This window comes from Dermacentor variabilis, chromosome 9 (assembly GCF_050947875.1).
Source record: "Dermacentor variabilis isolate Ectoservices chromosome 9, ASM5094787v1, whole genome shotgun sequence".
NCBI lineage: Eukaryota > Metazoa > Arthropoda > Arachnida > Ixodida > Ixodidae > Dermacentor > Dermacentor variabilis.
This window is the reverse complement of record NC_134576.1, coordinates 21,793,169-21,812,009: the sequence shown is the minus strand read 5'-3', so window position 1 is coordinate 21,812,009 and position 18,841 is coordinate 21,793,169. Positions and strand designations below refer to the sequence as shown.

The following is an 18,841-nucleotide window of genomic DNA, read 5'->3' as shown; positions in this document are numbered from 1 at the left end:
CGTGGCAAGTCACGTCTCGTCGCACCAGAGGCGGTGAGGCCAACAGTAAACGGTGGGCCGTACTCTTCACTTGCATGAGTATCCGTGCTGTTCATATTGAAGTAATCGAGAGCATGGATACCTCAAGTTTTATTAATGCGCTCCGCAGATTCTTTGCCATAAGGGGTCCGGCAAAGCAACTGAGGTCTGATTGCGGGACAAATTTTGTTGGAGCATGCACCGAACTAAAGGTGAGCACCACTGGCCCAGACCACGAGAAGCTAGGAACATTCCTGTCAGACCATGGATGCACTTGGGTGTTCAATCCCCCTCATGCTTCTCACATGGGAGGAGTGTGGGAAAGGATGATAGGAGTCACACGGCGAATTTTGGACTCCATGCTTCTTGAGAATACCTCTCGTCGCCTTACTCACGAAGTCTTGGTAACCCTCTTGGCAGAAGTCTCAGGGATCAAATTCACGACCCCTCGTTCCTGTCTCAACGGACCCCGAGTGCTGGGAAGTGCTGACTCCGGCAACGCTTCTGACCCAGAAGGTCGGCGGCAACACAGTGCCACCAGTCTTTAATGACAAAGATATATATCGGCGACAGTGGCGGCAGGTTCAGTGGCTGGCCGACGTCTTTTGGTGCCGCTGGCGACGCGAGTTCCTTACCACCCTGCAGAGTCGTCGCAAGTGGCAGACCCCAACGCGGAGTCTCAAGGCAGGTGACCTCGTCCTCCTGAGAGACAGCCAGGTTCACCGCAACGAGTGGCCCATGGGACTCATTGTGAACGTTATCGCGAGTGCGGACGGCAAGGTGCGAAAGGTGGAAATCAAGACGGCAACACGGGGAGTGATCAAGACGTTTCTCCGTCCTGTGACCGAGACAGTCCTGCTTATTCCGTGTGAGGACTGAAAACATCATATAGTGGTTATATGTATAACCAGACGGGGAGTGTGCTGTCCCGTGTCCATTTCAAGTTTCCCGCCCGGGCGCCGCCTTCGTCTGCGAACATTGGACTCCTCTCCCCTCCCTTCTTCTTCCTTCTCCCCGTGCGCCGTCACTCTCGTTTCCTCCCTCTCGGATTGCATTGTTTACGCGACCGGCGCCTCTTTTGTTCTTTCGCGCTGCACGACTGTGGCAGCACCGCGTTTTTACGAGTATGTAAATGCACAGGATAAAGTTTTAATTTTCTTGGTGTTTGCGACTCGTTAACTATCTGAGGAGTGGCCGCAGCCCCAACGCGTGCCACGGAACCAGAACAAGGACGCCATTGTCAATCATCTCCTTCACTTGTTGACTTGCCTCTAGTACTTTCTGTGAAACACGATATGGCTGCTGCTGAATGGGACGTGCATCGTCTTGAGTAATTATCCTGTGCTGCGTGATCGCCGTCTGACTGACTTTCGACGATCGAGCGAAGCAGTCCTTGAATTCATGCAACAGTCTTCGCAGTGCCTCCTTATTCTCCTCCGACACCTCGTTGTTGATGTCGATATTTGTAACGCATTCTCCATCGCTGCCACTTTCTCCACAAGCGAAACACCCAATGACATCCTCCAAGCGATGGCAGTGTCACGGAAGAGGTGTGGGTGTTCATTTGTGAAGTTAGTGATCAAGATATGAGCTTGGCCCTCCCTAACGTCAATGATTCCTCGAGCCACGCTTATTCCGAGGTCAAGTCGAAGGGAGACGTTGTACTCTGCGAGCACTTCACCTTCGCACGTGCCCTCGGAGGTTACCGGAATCATTATACTAGCACGAGGTAGTATTGTGTCGCTGTCATCAGGAATTCGTAAAACGGCTCTGTGGTGGCAGGCGTCTTGTGTCGTCTCTTTCTTTGTAAAGAAATACAGCATCGATGGAGGTAAATGATGGCGCCATACTGTCAAAGAAAGTCTATTCCGAGTATCAATTCACGGGGGCATTCTCGGAGAACAAGGGGACCGATCGGAAATGTAGAGTTTTGAATTTGCACCCAAGAAGTGCACACGCCAAGTGGTTTGTCAACATGTCTGCCACCTGTCCATGCGTGCGTCCCTGTCTAAAGCATAACAACTTTCTTTAAACTGCTTGCCAGTTCTCCGCTGATAATGGATTAGTAAGCGCCAGTGTCTGTCATAGCAGTAACATTTCGACCGTTGATCAGCACAGGTACGTTCAATGAAAAGTTGCCTCCAGCCTGAGACACCGATGTTGTCAAGTCTCCATGGCCTTGCCTCGAAAGGTTGCTGACGTTAGTGTTCCAGGCGAGGGCTAGGAGATCGTCCTTGTGGCATCCAACCTGTACCTGTCGAATAGGATTGTCGTGGTGATGGTGATCGTGACTGGTGCCTTGATGACGGTGGCGTGCGCTGTTGGCCGATAAAATCTTCAATTTGAGGCGGCCGTTGTCTAAACCGGGGTCGGGGTGAATTAATAGGAAACCCCTGGAGCCCTAGGCGGCGGTGCTGGCACTCTCGGTAGACACGACCTGCCTCACCACAGTGGTAACAGAGTGGTCATCGGTTGGGCATGCGCTAAATGACCGATTTACGTACGGCTAGCCGATCCTTTCCAAAATAATGAACCGCCTGCGCTGACTGAAGCATGCAATATGGGGTGACGGCAGGTAGCCGCGCTGGTGCAGGGATAGGGTGCCCCAATGCGTCGGCATAAGTCGCACGCTGGTATTCGCTCACGCTAGGAGGTGTCGCCGGTGATGGCATGGGGCCTCTTAAAATGTCAGCGTAGGTTGTGCATCGAGGTTTACTTCAAATCGTGAATGCCTGAAGTGGTGGAGTGATTAGAAATACTGCTTCGTAACGTGGTGTACCGAGCGCATGCTGCAGTTCGTCACGCACAGCGCTGGCTATGAGGTTGGCTGAAGGCTGCTGCACCTGATGCAGCTGTCACAGCTTGTCGCATACTACCGATCGAATAATCTCGTGAAGGCACTCGACGTCAGTCGTGAGAGCTCCTAGGCAACTGGTAGCAGAGGAGTGATTCACTTGCCGATCGCATTTGTGCGAGCGCTGGTGCAGGGCCTTCTCCATGGTGACGGCTTCAGTGAGAAACTCCGCAACTGTTTGGGGCGGACTACGAACAAGTTCACCAAAAAAGCTGCTCTTTCACGCCTTGTATTAACTGACGCAGCTTCTTGTCTTCCGACATGGTAGGGTCAGCTCCCCTGAAGAGACGCACCATGTCTTCCACGTAAATAGCCACACTCTCATTGGGTTTCTGAATGCGAGATTGGAGGGCCCATTCTGCTCGTTCCCAGCGATCGGAGCTGGCATAGGTGTCTAAGAGACTGCGACAGAACCCACGCCATGATGTCAGAATATCTTCGCGGTTCTGGAACTATGTGCGAGCACCATCCAAAAGGCTGGAGTAGACGTTTCGCAGCCCCGATTCGTCATCCCATCCATTGAATTCCGCTACACACTCGAAGTCCACCAGTCAGTCTTCCACATCTTCAAGAAGGTCGCCATTGAAGGGACTTGGCATGCGCAGTTTTTGCAGCGTGTAATGAGGAGATACCGGAGCAGCCGTCACAGGGTTAGTTGTGGTAGTATGGGATGTAGCACCCATACCTGCCGTCGTTGTCATTGTCCTCGCAGGTAAAGGCTCAAACTCGGGCCAGTCCCTGGATCCCTGGGTAATGGGGTGTACTGGTATGAGCTCCGGTATCGGTCTAGCGTTCCTGCTGCTAGGAGGGGTCTGTTGCATGGGTCAAGAATACCCAGCACTTCCACCAGAAAAATGTCGTATTTAATTGACAGGCGACTTCTAAAAGAGGCTGTTAAAGTCCGAGCCGTCGAAGGGGCCACGCGTCACCGTCAAAAGACCAGGGGGCGAGCTCGTGAACCAGCCCGTCCTCGTATTCTTCTGGGACAAGTGGCCCAGGCGCATGGCACAAGCACGTGGCAATATCACCAAGCTCCTAATCACCAACCAGCTAAAAACCTCAGCTCATTTTTGGTCAATGTATGTGATGGCATGCTTACACACCCCCTCCTGCACGAGCAGTCTAGACCACCTCGATGATCTCTCTGACACAGTGATCCTTGTGTCAAGAAACAATCCCGCTTTTTTTCAATCTCAGGCACACATGGCTTGTTAGGTTGACGCATAGACTTATCACATTTAAGGCAGTGTAGGCTAAGCTGGCCCTGATTACCGTCACTTATATTCTTGCTGTGCTCTTTTAGTCGGGTGCCTATGCATCTGCAAGTCTGTTCAATGTATTCGCATCCGCAAGACAACGGCACGCCATAAACAACAAGAGACAAAACGTCTCTGGTGTTGAATCTTGCATGATTTCTTCTCTTTACTATTGCACGGGTTTGTTTTCTTGCACAGGATTGAGTTTGTACAGAGCCGAAAACACGACATCAATGTCTACGCGTTTTCCAACCTTTTTCAGGACGTATGGTATAATGGCTATTTTCTTGCACGCAACCGAACCTGCCACATCTTGGTTTTCAGAATGCCGCACTGTTTTCATTGTTCGCAACAGGCCTTTGGCCACAGAGACCACAAGAGGTTCCTTGTATCCCGCATCAGACAGCCATCTAAATTAAAGTGCGAGGCTTTCTTGGAGCTTATGTTTACAATATAGTGTTAGGGCATTAGTAAAGCAGTACCTAATAATGCTACGTTACATGAGCTTGGAGTGAGCAGACACAGCGGGTAATTAAGCTTTTTGTGCTCTTGGTTCATAACCTCCACATACATAATCATTAAAAAAATTTAGTTGCAGCTCTAAAAACCTAATGGAATTTTTCTCAGGCAGTTCATGCGTAAAAATTAAAGGTGTGAACTTTCACTTGAAAATGTGAAGCACATTTCCAGCTGTCTGAGGAAAATCCGCTTCGGCGTTGTCAATGATAATTAGAAAGTCGTCTACAAATTAAAAACTTGGATTACATTTATTCCTTCGAGGTATTTGTTTATCTTCCTGTCATGCATAGCTAAAAACAGGTCGCTTACAACAGGAGCAAAGCATGACCCAATGCAAATTCCACGTTTTTGGACGTAAATATTTTTGTCCCAAGTGGCAAAGGTAGATCTAAGATACACCTCAAGCGATTCCAAAAAAAGAACCCCACTAACAGTTACTCCAGAACTGTTTTGAAAGTAAAGGGCACCTAACCTGTCAACGGCTTGTTCAACACACAATACTAGTCTGGCAACTAACCTGGGACTAACTTGCGGCTAACCCTGGGAGTGTTACTAACCCTGGAAGTGTTAGCCAGTGCCATCACTCATAAACCTTGGCAGCGCACGTGGAACCAGGACTAGTTCTAGTCATCATCATCATCATCATCAGCCTAGTTACGCCCACTGCAGGGCAAAGGCCTCTCCCATACTTCTCCAACTACCCCGGTCATGTACTAATTGTGGCCATGTTGTCCCTGCAAACGTCTTAATGTCATCCGCCCACCTAACTTTCTGCCGCCCCCTGCTACGCATCCCTTCCCTTGGAATCCAGTCCGTAACCCTTAGTGACCATCGGTTATCTTCCCTCCTCATTACATGTCCGGCCCATGCCCATTTCTTTTTCTTGATTTCAACTAAGATGTCGTTTACCCGCGTTTGTTGACTCACCCGATCTGCTCTTTTCTTATCCCTTAACGTCACACCCATCATTCTTCTTTCCATAGCTCGTTGCGTCGTCCTCAATTTCAGCAGAACCCTTTTCGTAAGTCTCCAGGTTTCTGCCCCATATGTGAGTACTGGTAACACACAGCTGTTATACACTTTCCTTTTGAGGGATAGTGGCAACCTGCTGTTCATGATTTGAGAATGCCTCCCAAACGCACCCCAGCCCATTCTTATTCTTCTGGTTATTCCAGTCTCATGATCCGGATCCGTGGTCACTACCTGCCCTAAGTAGATGTAGTCCCTTACCCCTTCCAGTGCTTCGCTACCTATCGTAAACTGCTGTTCTCTTCCGAGCCTGTTAAACATTACTTTAGTTTTCTGCAGATTAATTTTCAGACCCACCCTTCTGCTTTGCCTCTCCAGGTCAGTGAGCATGCATTGCAATTGGTCTCCTGAGTTACTAAGCAAGGCAATATCATCAGCGAATCGCAAGTTGCTAAGGTATTCTCCATCAACTTTTATCCCCAATTCTTCCCACTCCAGGCCTCTGAATACCTCCTGTAAACATGCTGTGAATAGCATTGGAGATATCGTATCTCCCTGTCTGACGCCTTTCTTTATAGGGATTTTGTTGCTTTCTTTGTGGAGGACTACGGTGGCTGTGGAGCCGGCCAATGTATGAAAGCCTCTAACCCTACAGCTAGAATAGAACTGGCAGAACTTTCTAAGTTAATCAACAAGCGTAAGACAGCGGACATCAGGAACTATAATATGGATAGAATTGAACAGGCTCTCAGGAACGGAGGAAGCCTAAAAACAGTGAAGAAGAAACTAGGAATAGGCAAGAATCAGATGTGTGCGTTAAGAGACAAAGCCGGCAATATCGTTACTAATATGGATGAGATAGTTCAAGTGGCTGAGGAGTGCTATAGAGATTTATACAGTACCAGTGGCACCCACGACGATAGTGGAAGAGAGAATAGCCTAGAGGAATTCGAAATCCCACAGGTAACGCCAGAAGAAGTAAAGAAAGCCTTAGGAGCTATGCAAAGGGGGAAGGCAGCCGGGGAGGATCAGGTAACAGCAGATTTGTTGAAGGATGGTGGTCAGATTGTTCTAGAGAAACTGGCCACCCTGTATACGCAATGCCTCATAACCTCGAGCGTACCGGAATCTTGGAAGAACGCTAACATAATCCTAATCCGTAAGAAAGGGGACGCCAAAGACTTGAAAAATTATAGACCGATCAACTTACTGTCCGTTGCCTACAAAGTATTTACTAAGGTAATCGCAAATAGAATCAGGAACACCTTAGACTTCTGTCAACCAAAGGACCAGGCAGGATTCCGTAAAGGCTACTCAACAATAGACCATATTCACACTATCAATCAAGTGATAGAGAAATGTGCAGAATATAACCAACCCTTATATATAGCTTTCATTGATTACGAGAAAGCGTTTGATTCAGTCGAAACCTCAGCAGTCATGGAGGCATTACGGAATCAGGGTGCAGATGAGCCATATGTAAATATACTGGAAGATATCTATAGTTCTAGTAGTAACACATAAATAACCCAGAAAGTGGATGGGGAGACGGTGCCGCGATAGCTCAATTTGTAGAGCATCGCACGCATAACGCGAAGATCTGGGGTCATTCCCCACCTGCGGCAAGTTGTTTTTTTTTATCCAATTTCAATTCCATTAATTTATAATTTATTTGTTTCCATCAATAAGTACAAGTAATTTCCCCTTTGTCGTCCTTGGTGTCTTTGTGTGCTGGCTTCTTATGATTATCAGTTTTCTGCGCCCAGTGCATGAAAGATACTTGAACCTGTTCACCATCTACGCATCCGTTTCGTGGCCGGAGCCTTCAAGACAAGCCTTGCACAATGTCTTTATGTAGAATCAAATCAGTAGTCACTTCATTTACAAAGGACATATTTAAGTTTTGCAATCCCTCCTGAAAGTAAATTCTAACTGTGAGCATCCATGCTCTTCTGCCCTAGATGACTCGACATCATCATCATCATCATCATCAGCCTGGTTACGCCCACTGCAGGGCAAAGGCCTCTCCCATACTTCTCCAACAACCCCGGTCATGTACTAATTGTGGCCATGCCGTCCCTGCAAACTTCTTAATCTCATCCGCCCACCTAACTTTCTGCCGCCCCCTGCTACGCTTCCCTTCCCTTGGGATCCAGTCCGTAACCCTTAATGACCATCGGTTATCTTCCCTCCTCATTACATGTCCTGCCCATGCCCATTTCTTTTTCTTGATTTCAACTAAGATGTCATTAACTCGCGTTTGTTCCCTCACCCAATCAGCTCTTTTCTTATCCCTTAACGTTACACCTATCATTCTTCTTTCCATAGCTCGTTGTGTCGTCCTCAATTTGAGCAGAACCCTTTTCGTAAGCCTCCAGGTTTCTGCCCCGTAGGTGAGTACTGGTAAGACACAGCTATTATATACTTTTCTCTTGAGGGATAACGGCAACCTGCTGTTCATGATTTGGGAATGCCTGCCAAACGCACTCCAGCCCATTTTTATTCTTCTGATTATTTCCGTCTCATGATCCGGATCCGCCGTCACTACCTGCCCTAAGTAGATGTATTCCCTTACGACTTCCAGTGCCTCGCTGCCTATTGTAAATTGCTGTTCTCTCCCGAGACTGTTAAGCATTACTTTAGTTTTCTGCATATTAATATTTAGACCCACTCTTCTGCTTTGCCTCTCCAGGTCAGTGAGCATGCATTGGAATTGGTCCCCTGAGTTACTAAGCAAGGCAATATCATCAGCGAATCGCAAGTTACTAAGGTATTCTCCATCAACTTTTATCCCCAATTCTTCCCAATCCAGGTCTCTGAATACCTCCTGTAAACACGCTGTGAATAGCATTGGAGATATCGTATCTCCCTGCCTGACGCCTTTCTTTATTGGGATTTTGTTGCTTGCTTTATGGAGGACTACGGTGGCTGTGGAGCCGCTATAGATATCTTCCAGTATTTTTACATATGGCTCATCTACACCCTGATTCCGTAATGCCTCCATGACTGCTGAGGTTTCGACTGAATCAAACGCTTTCTCGTAATCAATGAAAGCTATATATAACGGTTGCTTATATTCTGCACATTTCTCTATCACTTGATTGATAGTGTGAATATGGTCTATTATTGAGTAGCCTTTACGGAATCCTGCCTGGTCCTTTGGTTGACAGAAGTCTAAGGTGTTCCTGATTCTATTTGCAATTACCTTAGTAAATACTTTGTAGGCAACAGACAGTAAGCTGATCGGTCTATAATTTTTCAAGTCTTTGGCGTCCCCTTTCTTATGGATTAGGATTATGTTAGCGTTCTTCCAAGATTCCGGTACGCTCGAGGTCATGAGGCATTGCGTATACAGGGTGGCCAGTTTCTCTAGAACAATCTGTCCACCATCCTTCAACAAATCTGCTGTTACCTGATCCTCCCCAGCTGCCTTCCCCTTTGCATATCTCCTAAGGCTTTCTTTACTTCCGGCGTTACCTTCGGGATTTCGTATTCCTCTAGACTATTTTCTCTTCGATTATCGTCGTGGGTGCCACTGTTACTGTATAAATCTCTATAGAACTCCTCAGCCAGTTGAACTATCTCATCCATATTAGTAATGATATTGCCGGCTTTGTCTCTTAACGCATACATCTGATTCTTGCCAATTCCTAGTTTCTTCTTCACTGTTTTTAGGCTTCCTCCGTTCCTGAGAGCCTGTTCAATTCTATCCATATTATACTTCCTTATGTCAGCTGTCTTACGCTTGTTGATTAACTTCGAAAGTTCTGCCAGTTCTATTCTAGCTGTAGGGTTAGATGCCTTCATACATTGGCGTTTCTTGATCAGATCTTTCGTCTCCTGGGATAGTTTGCTGGTATCCTGCCTAACGGAGTTACCACCGACTTCCATTGCGCACTCCTTAATGATGCCCACAAGATTGTCGTTCATTGCTTCAACACTAAGGTCCTCTTCCTGAGTTAAAGCTGAATACCTGTTCTGTAGCTTGATCTGGAATTCCTCTATTTTCCCTCTTACCGCTAACTCATTGATCGGCTTCTTATGTACCAGTTTCTTCCGTTCCCTCCTCAGGTCTAGGCTAATTCGAGTTCTTACCATCCTGTGGTCACTGCAGCGCACCTTGCCGAGCACGTCCACATCTTGTATGATGAATGACTCGACATATGCCACATTTATTCAAAACTGACCTTCAGTGAGAGAACGTTTGATGAGATGCAATGAGGAAATGATGCCCCTCTTTTAGAACATCACCGAATGCTTTCAGCGAAGCGGCTACTGCCGTGACAGTTGGTTGAATGTGACACGTCGTTTGTCAAGGTCGCAGGTTCATATTCAAATGGACTTTTTGGAACTTCACTCAGAGTACTCGTGTCTAGATTAATGTATCTAGGTCACATGCTGGTACGCAGCACTCTGTCCGTTTTCTGAATTGGAACGTCTGCATGCTAAAACGAGCATTTATTATGGCTATTACATTACAAAAGGCCATTACATTCACTGATTGTCTAAGTGTAGTAAGATCCTTAATGCCCTCTAGTAAATAAAAAAAAATCTTGTCCTAAAGGAACCTTATCATGTCATTGAGTGTCACTTACAATCTGCAATTACGCTACTCTGTTTTTGATCCTTATTCTGTTATTTTTTGTTCTAAACCTACTTCTGTTTTAATGAAGTCCTTCCTCCTTATTCCAAGTGACCATGTTTCCATTATTCATTTTTGTTGTATGTGTATCGATGTTATTTCCACCTGATGAGTGAATTGTATTTGTTGCTTGTATTTTTGAATTATATTGTATATTGAATTGTATTTTGAATTATAGTGAATTGTCGTTTTTCTTACCTTAGTAGGCTATAACTTCGTAGAAATTTTTGTTCTGTTTGGTTCAAGGTATCTGTTCTGTCATTCAATGTATTTGTTCAAGGTATTTGTTCTGGTGTTCTACTCCAGCGGCCACTGCGTATGGCGGGGCCGTCCAGACCCTATCTTGGAAGCAATCTGCGATTAGTACAGAGTCCATAGGTTACTACGAGGTGCTTCGTGTTTTCTGCATTTTATATCACAATAATTTTGTTTTTGTCCATTTCAAGAAAATGGAATTCATTTTTCAGGGTGTATTGCATTTGTTTCTTTTTTCTGATGTAAGCAATGCCGCTATACTGCTATCAAGTGCATGGGGGCCTGCGGCTTTGTCAAGCTGTCATTTATGGCAGCGTTTACTGCTGGCCTCCAGTGCCGTGTACCCTACATATAAAAATTGGCCCTTGCGCCACTAAACACTTCACATCATCATCATTGTTTGCAAGCTTAATGGCTAAAAGCGACAAATGTGGTACCTTGATGTTTTATTGCGATAGCAGTTATATTGACACTGCAGGCGCATTTATGCCGTCGGCGTCACCGTGATGTTCCATATAAAGTCCAAGGTGATAACATTGTCACCGCGTGCCGTATGTGTGATTGAAAGCTTGCGAGGGTGAGCCGATGATGGTGGCTCAATCTCGCGCGTGCAGAGCAGAAAAGCGGGGTGGAAGCGCACCGTCTTCCATCTTGCGCAAGGCACCGGCGGCAGGGGGGGGGGGGGGGGTTCTACTCCAGCGGCCACTGCGTATGGCGCGGCCGTCCAGACCCTATCTTGGAAGCAATCTGCGATTAGTACCGAGTCCATAGGTTACTACGAGGTGCTTCGTGTGCGCTCTGTTCTCACCGCTTAGTTCGCGCCGAAGCGAAAGCAGGAAGGTCAATTTGCTTGCTGCCACGCCTACTGGCTCCAGCGATTGGACAGCGAGTATGCGCAGTCATCGAGTAATATGTGCTCATCTTTGCTTGTGCGTGTGTGAAACCATGCTTGTTAATTAAGTTAGTAAGCAAATGTTTACAAGTTTATTCAGCTGATAAAGCTACTGTACTTACTTCGTATAGCTGTCTGCTAATTTGCTATGGCAATGGATGCTTCGCCTTTCGGGTGGAACTGCGACTTTTTTATTTTACCCTTTATATTCCAGTCCTTGTAAGGGTAGATTTGTAAAGCTGTTACGGCTGTGTGCCGTAACGCTATTGGAAATGAAAGGAGACAAAAAACCGCTCATCGGTCCGATAACTAAGTCTCATTTCACATGTGCTTGAAGGATTTGACAAAATTTTGCAGCAGGAGATTCGTGATGTGACGTAATTTATTAGTAACGTCATTCTATGATCAGCTAGAGAAGTGTATCGGGACCTATTTAAGGCTAACTTACTTACAGGTAAAGGCAAACTCTTACTTGCAGAATGAGCGAGCGCAGTAAATGTTACTTCATAGCGTGCGCATACATCGTTCTTGGAGCACACTATATATTCTGTCAAAGCAGCTATTTTCTCTTGAGCGCACCTTTTAGCATGCGAGATGGCTTCTTGAAACCATCCATCTTCCATGGATCACTTGCTTTGGAATAAGGGGCCGTCATAATTGGCCAATGCGGTGGTCTGTGGGATTATCAAAACTCTACCTCCGAAGGAAGAAGAACAATAAGCACAGTCGGCACCCCTAAAGTGATCATGGGAAGGGGGAAACGAATAACCATGCATACTCAGTGTCCAAGCGATGACTAAGAGAGGTGGACAACAGAATCTCGCCAGAAGGAAAGACACACCCCAAAACGCCCAATCAACTGGGTTTATGGGTTGCCATGACGCACAACACTTGCTGTCAGTAATTAATAGCCTCTTGGAGGCGGTAGGCTTAGTTCGCTTACCCAACACGCACGCGCCATGAAAAACATGTGCCTCTGACGATGGCTTCACTGCGACATCATGGGTGAGTCGCTTGGGTAGAACAGACACGCCTTCATGTACGAGTGCCGGATTTGCCAGCTTTTCAGTGCTCGCATTGGCTTAGTGAAATGCTGTTCATGCCATGATTTCAATGTTGCTGGCATCCGCTGTCCGGATAATGTGCCAAACATAACACGTGTGAAATGGCTATGTGTTGCGTTGCTGAGCAGGAACTTGAGGGTTCGATGTCGGCTGCGGCAGCCGCGTTCCGAGGAGGGGGGGCCGGTGGATTGAGAAACGGCGTACCATGCATTGTGTGCATGTTAAGTTATCCCAGGTGGTCAAGGTGTATCCGGAGCCCTCCAGTATAGTTTGCTTGAAACTCACCGTGCAGTTCAGGGGCATCACGTCGTTTAATAATTTTTTATTTTTCACTGTGAAAACACTGCACATATATAAAACACAGTTCATATATCGAGTATCGGTAGTTCCTACTCGAAGGGTCCCGAAAATTTCTTTGAATTAAATGAAGCTCAATACAATGTGTTGGCGGGCTAGTTGGTGTGAATCCATGAATACTTTGTTTAGCGCAAAAAGACAGACACAAGAAAGACGACAGGACAAGGCGCTACAGCGCTGAATTTGGTTTTTTGGATTCTGTCGCATGAGTGCGCTCTTGGGATCGGATGTTGGTGGCTCCACCGCATGGTGCTCACTGCGCATGTTCCTCTGGTTTGAGCGGTCTATAAAGGAGTGACGCAATAAAATGATGTCAGTTGAGAGTAGCGCCTTGTCCTGTCGTCTTTCTTGTGTCTGTCTTTTTGCGCTAAACAAAGTATTCAAGTATTCATAAATGAAGCTCGAATGACAGGAAGCTCATTGAATGGAGGACTTACATGCATTAAGCAGCACATTTTCACTGAGCTAAGATATAGTAAAAGCAGCGGAAGAATACTATACTGACCTGTACAGTACCCAGAGGAATCAGGATACCTCAATTGCAAACAGTAATGAACAGGATACAGAAACTCCTCCTATAACTAGCGATGAGGTCAAAAGGGCCCTGCAAGACATGAAACAAGGAGAGCAGCAGGAGACGATGGAATAACAGTCGATTTAATCAAAGAGGGAGGAGACATAATGCTTGAAAAACTGGCGGCTCTTTATATGAAGTATCTATCGACTGCAAGGGTCCCAGAAAACTGGAAGAATGCAAACATTATACTAATCAACAAAAAGGGAGACGTTAAAGAATTGAAAAATTATAGGCCCATTGGCTTACTCCCAGTATTATATAAAATATTTATCAAAATAATTTCCAATAGAATAAGAGCAACACTGGACTTTAGTCAACTAAGGGAACATACTGGCCTCAGGAAGGGATACTCTACAATGGATCACATCCATGTCATTAATCAGGTAATCAAAAAATCCACAGAGTATAATAAGCCTCTCTGTATAGCTTTCATACATTAAGAGAAGGCATTTGAATCAGTAGAGATGCCAGCAGTCATAGAGGCATTACGTAATCAAGGAGTACAGACCGCTCACGTAAATACCTTGGGAAATATCTACAGAAGTTCCAAGCTACCTTAATTCTATACAAGAAAAGCAGGAAGATACCTATAAATAACATGGTCAAACAGGGAGACACAATCTCTCCAATGCTATTCACTGTGCGCTTGGAAGAAGTATTCAAGCTATTAAACTGGAAAGGCTTAGGAGTAAGGATCGACGGCGAATATCTCAGCAACCTTCGGTTTGCCGATGACATTGTTCTATTCAGCAACAATGCAGACGAGTTACAACAAATGATTGAGGACCTTAACAAAGAGAGTGTAAGAGTGGGATTGAAGATTAATATGCAGATGACAAAGATAATGAAAAATAGCCGGGCAAAAGAACAAGAGTTCAGGATCACCAGTCGGCCTCTAGAATCTGTGAAGGAGTATATTTACCTAGGTCAATTAAATACAGGGAACCCTGATCATGAGAAGGAAATTCACAGAGGAATAAGAATGAGTTGGATCGCATACGGCAGACATTCAGCTCCTGACTGGAAGCTTATCATTATCATTGAAAAGGAAGGTGTACAATCAGTGCATTTTACCAGTGCTGACATATGGGGCAGAGACTTGGAGACTGACAAAGAAGCTTGAGAACAAGTTAAGGACCGCGCAAAGAGCGATGGAATGAAGACTGCTAGGCATAACGTTAAGAGACAGAAAGAGAGTGGTTTGGATCAGAGAGCAAACTGGTATAGACGATATTCTAATTGACATCAAGAGAAAAAAATTTAGCTGGGCAGGTCATGTAATGCGCAGGTTAGATAACCGTTAGACCATTAGGGTTACAGAATGGGTACCAAGAGAAGGGAAATGCAATCGAGGACGACAGAAGACTAGGTGGAGCGATGAAATTAGGAAATTTGTGGCCGCTAGTTGGAATCGGTTGGCGCAGAACAGGGGTAATTGGAGATCGCAGGGAGAGGCCTTCGTCCCGCAGTGGACATAAAACAGGCTGCTGCTGATGATGAACACATCAGTGATGAGTTGCGAAAGCGCAACTTCACGACAGCAGGGTGTTTACTGCCATGAAACCACATTTCTAAGCAGAAATTTGCTGCTGTGAAGCTGCACATCAAGGCAATATTTGTATATAACCTGCACCTCAGCATAAATGTTAATTTTTAAAATATTGTATGCACGAAAATACGACACATGTAACGGGAGACGAGAGCCGCAACAGCTGGCCTGCGGCTGCACTTTCGGGTCGGAGGTGCCAGTTTGTATGTTGCTTAGTTCGGCGGCGTGGTATGTTCACAATAACTATAGCAAACGTGTGTTCAGATTAACGGGTGGTTTTGCACTTGAAATTTTTACAGGAACACGGCGTCAGTTCCAATAATGGGAATTAACGAGGTGCCACTATACGAGCCGCGCGTTTGAAAAAAATGCTGGCACAGAAAAGTGGACACACACGAAGCACTGTGTGTGCCCTCACTCTTTTTTTCAGTGCCCATACCTTTTTTCAGTTGCGCTCTTTGTAACCAAGCCATAAATTACCAACTAGCCCATCGGTGCCGCATCAACAGGAACTGGGTATGGTGAAACTGTGAACAGTGCATGTGTACATCCAGTTGAACTGGTGCATTTTTGTGCATTAATTTATTCCAGCACCCTTGAGCCGCATGCTTATTCTGTCCTACTGTTGCAGTACCGGCAGGGCATGTCCAGTTCAGGCAAGGAAGTGGGCCAGCAGTACATAAACTCCGTGCGCAACAGCATGGAGCAGCTTCGACAGAAGGTCAGCGACGAACTCTGGGTACTCGCCCTGTTTGAGGTAAGCACTGCAACGGCTGCAGTAGTGTTGCCAGACTGCCTTCCGAATTTGATGGACAACTATACCGAACACAGTGTGGTCGTTTCAGTGACACAAAGAGTTTCAAGGCCACGCACTTTAGGGTATTGCACAGGCCGAAATTCTTGGCTCGGTCCGTGACTGCATGAACAGGGCCACCTCGGGCCCGTGGGAGGAACTTGCTGTATATGCCTTTAAGGGGACATGACACGGTCGCCCAACAATTTGCGGTTTACCGCGACATGTTGTAGTACAGGGTCCAGTATGGCTATGCACGTGTTAAAACTGGGCAGTAAAAGCACATCCAAAATACGTATGAGCTATAACTTCTGGCCCCACGCTGCGGTGCCGATCGCCGTATTGCCATGCCATATGATGATGATGACGAAGTTTCAATTAACGGCACAAACCCACTGCGGGGGATAGGCCACAAATCAGGTGGTAATATGATTGAAAAATAAAATAAATTAGTTATTAATAATAACACACAAAAAAGAAAATAAATGAATAACCAAAGATGAAAAATGAACTGTTAGTGCAGGAGATAAAGGGGTGATTGATACGATAGTCAGCCTTGCCTTGACAGGAATACTAACAAAAACTTGCTACTGTAATACATACAGTAAAGGATATACTTAAACGCGAGCAAGTTAAATTTTGAATAATAATAATATTTTAACAGTGAATTTGTGCTTTTACTTTTTGAATTTTCTGAATTGAAGTAGATGTAAATCAATTGTGGAAACTACGAAATATTAATTAAGCAGTCTTTTTGTGTTACATAGGAAATTATAAATGGCTAGGCAAATGTTCCTGTGGCTGTATCCTAATACCGTTGCTCCAAGGGAGAGTATAATAGTACTGCTTAAAGGCAATCCTAGATTTTGAAGCAAAATTTCTAGACATCGTTTTCGATGAGTAGAAAGCCGCCGACACGATAATAAAAAATGGCCTATGGATTCCAGCTCATGCAAAGGTAGCATAAAGGGGATACCGCCAAACCACACCTGTTCAAGTAAAAATTAAGTGTTCGAACGTGGCAACACAGCCGTGTTAATGAAACTTCGAATTATCGCTTAAGACACTGTTGTCGGTTCCAAGAATAATTTAGGGGCATAAAATCTGTAGATTTTGCTAATGATAGGGCTTTGTTGTCTTTGGTCAAAGAAAATTGCTTATATCTGGCTGCAGTGATGTGCGCAGTTGCCGGCAGCACAGATATCACCGGACCTGTTAAAGAAGCTCGTGCTAAGCAATCGGCTATGTGGCATCGTGTTGCTGCATGGCGCCGAGCCATCGTCTTCTAGAAAATCAGCCACCGCACCACATGAGGTCGCACCATAGTTGTCGTTTGTTTCTATATTTGCTCCAGATAATGCGTGCAATGTCTTCGATGCCACCAACTTCGCGTGAAGAAGTAAGCGACAAATCTTAGAGGAGTAAAAGCAGCGATGACGTCATATACGCCGCGCATTCTGACTTCGTCCTCATCACCACCAGCTCAAGTGCCGAAACACGTCCTCTGAGATTGGGGTGTGCTGCAAATCTTGGAGGCAGTAGACAAAGACAGCGTAGTAAACGCAGTCAACATAGATCGCGACATTAGTGTTGCGAAATGCTGCTGATGTCGTTCCTCACTGTTGAGTACTATGACTTTATTTCATTATATTGTAACAAAGTGGGATTGACGAGGATGTGGAGCATCACCAACAAATACACCTTATCAGTTGTCAAAGAAAAATCAACAACGTCTTCTTTGTTTCCATTCCTAACCTGAAAACCCGCCCTACTTCACTGGCACATACCCGTGGTAATACAGTTGTGCCATTTGCTCCCCCTTTAGAAAAAAATCATCGCCCCGATGATACAGGCTTGGAAAACAGTGAAAAAAAAAAGAACTGCGCAGTCAGTCAGTCTTGTCAGTCTTCACAGTACGACTTCATACGAAGCACGTGAATGACCTCGGGTAAATGCCGTCGGCGCTTTGAACAGCGAGAGCCATCTGGAACGACTACGTAGTTGACGTCACTGATGCGTCGGAGAACTACATAGGTTCCGAAGTACTTGTGCAGGAGCTTTTCAGAGAGCCCACGCTGACGAATAGGTGTCCAGACCCACACTTTGTCGCCGATGTTATATGTTAAGGGTCTGTGCCGAAGATTGTAGCATCTGGCATCACAGTCCTGTTCATGGATTCGCAGATGCGCAAGCTGCCTAGCTGCCTGCTCATTGTGCAATCTCTTCAGCGCCTGTCTCGTTGTCATCAAATTTATGAGAGAGCATTTCGTCTGATGGTGTCGTAACCTCATGGCTGTATACGAGACTGAAGGGTGTCGGTCTCTTGGCGAACCGTATTATATGCGCAGGTAACACAAGGTAAAAGCTCGCCCGCTACACCTACGTACATGCCTATCATATTAGCCAGTGTCCCATGAAGTCGTTCCATCAGTCCGTTTGTTTGGAGGTGATACACCGTTGTCTTCTGGTGGGCGGTACCACTTAGACGTAGAACGATATTCAAAAACTTGGCCATGAACGCAGTACCTCTGTCTGTGACGACTACTGTGGGAGCGCCATGCCTTAAACCGATGGATTTGAGAAAAAATCGAGCCGCTTCATGTGCTGTTGCCCGTTGCAGAGCACCTGTCTCGGCACGTCTAGTGAGATAATCCGTGGCGACTATTATCCTCCTATTGCCGGTAATAGACGTTGGGAAGGGGCCCAGAAAATCCATGCCTACTTGTGAAAATGGTGTGGCTGGTACTTGAACAGGGTGCAGTAGGCCGGCTGGCTTGACGGATGGCGGTTTGCAACGTTGGAAATCCGGACATGTCTGAACGTAACGTTTAACGACCGCAGTAAGTCTCGGCCATTAGTAATTCTGACGAATCCAGGAACAGCAGGACTGTGATGCCAGACGCTACAATCGCATTACGCCGCTTAGCCAGCCGTTCACGGGAGACGAAGTCTGGCACTACATATTCGCACTATGCAAATTATTGTGCCGGCAGATTGTTTGCTGGTATGCATACCATACATGCTTGTCTCTCGGATCCATACTTAGCAAAAGTATGATTTTATTAAGCTGCCACGTGTTCCAACCAGTTTTTTCTT

The 18,841-nt window shown here is 46.0% G+C and overlaps 1 protein-coding gene across 10 annotated transcripts in view; it reads left to right on the top strand.

Annotated features, from left to right (window-relative positions):
• Window positions 1-18,841, top strand: part of Cadps (calcium-dependent secretion activator 1) — a 618,572-nt gene that overhangs the window by 448,567 nt on the left and 151,164 nt on the right. For all 10 annotated transcript variants that reach the window (XM_075704042.1, XM_075704047.1, XM_075704043.1 and 7 more), the window contains one exon: window positions 15,584-15,709. In XM_075704042.1, coding sequence (XP_075560157.1) covers window positions 15,584-15,709 — 126 coding nt within the window. The remainder of the gene's footprint in view (window positions 1-15,583; window positions 15,710-18,841) is intronic.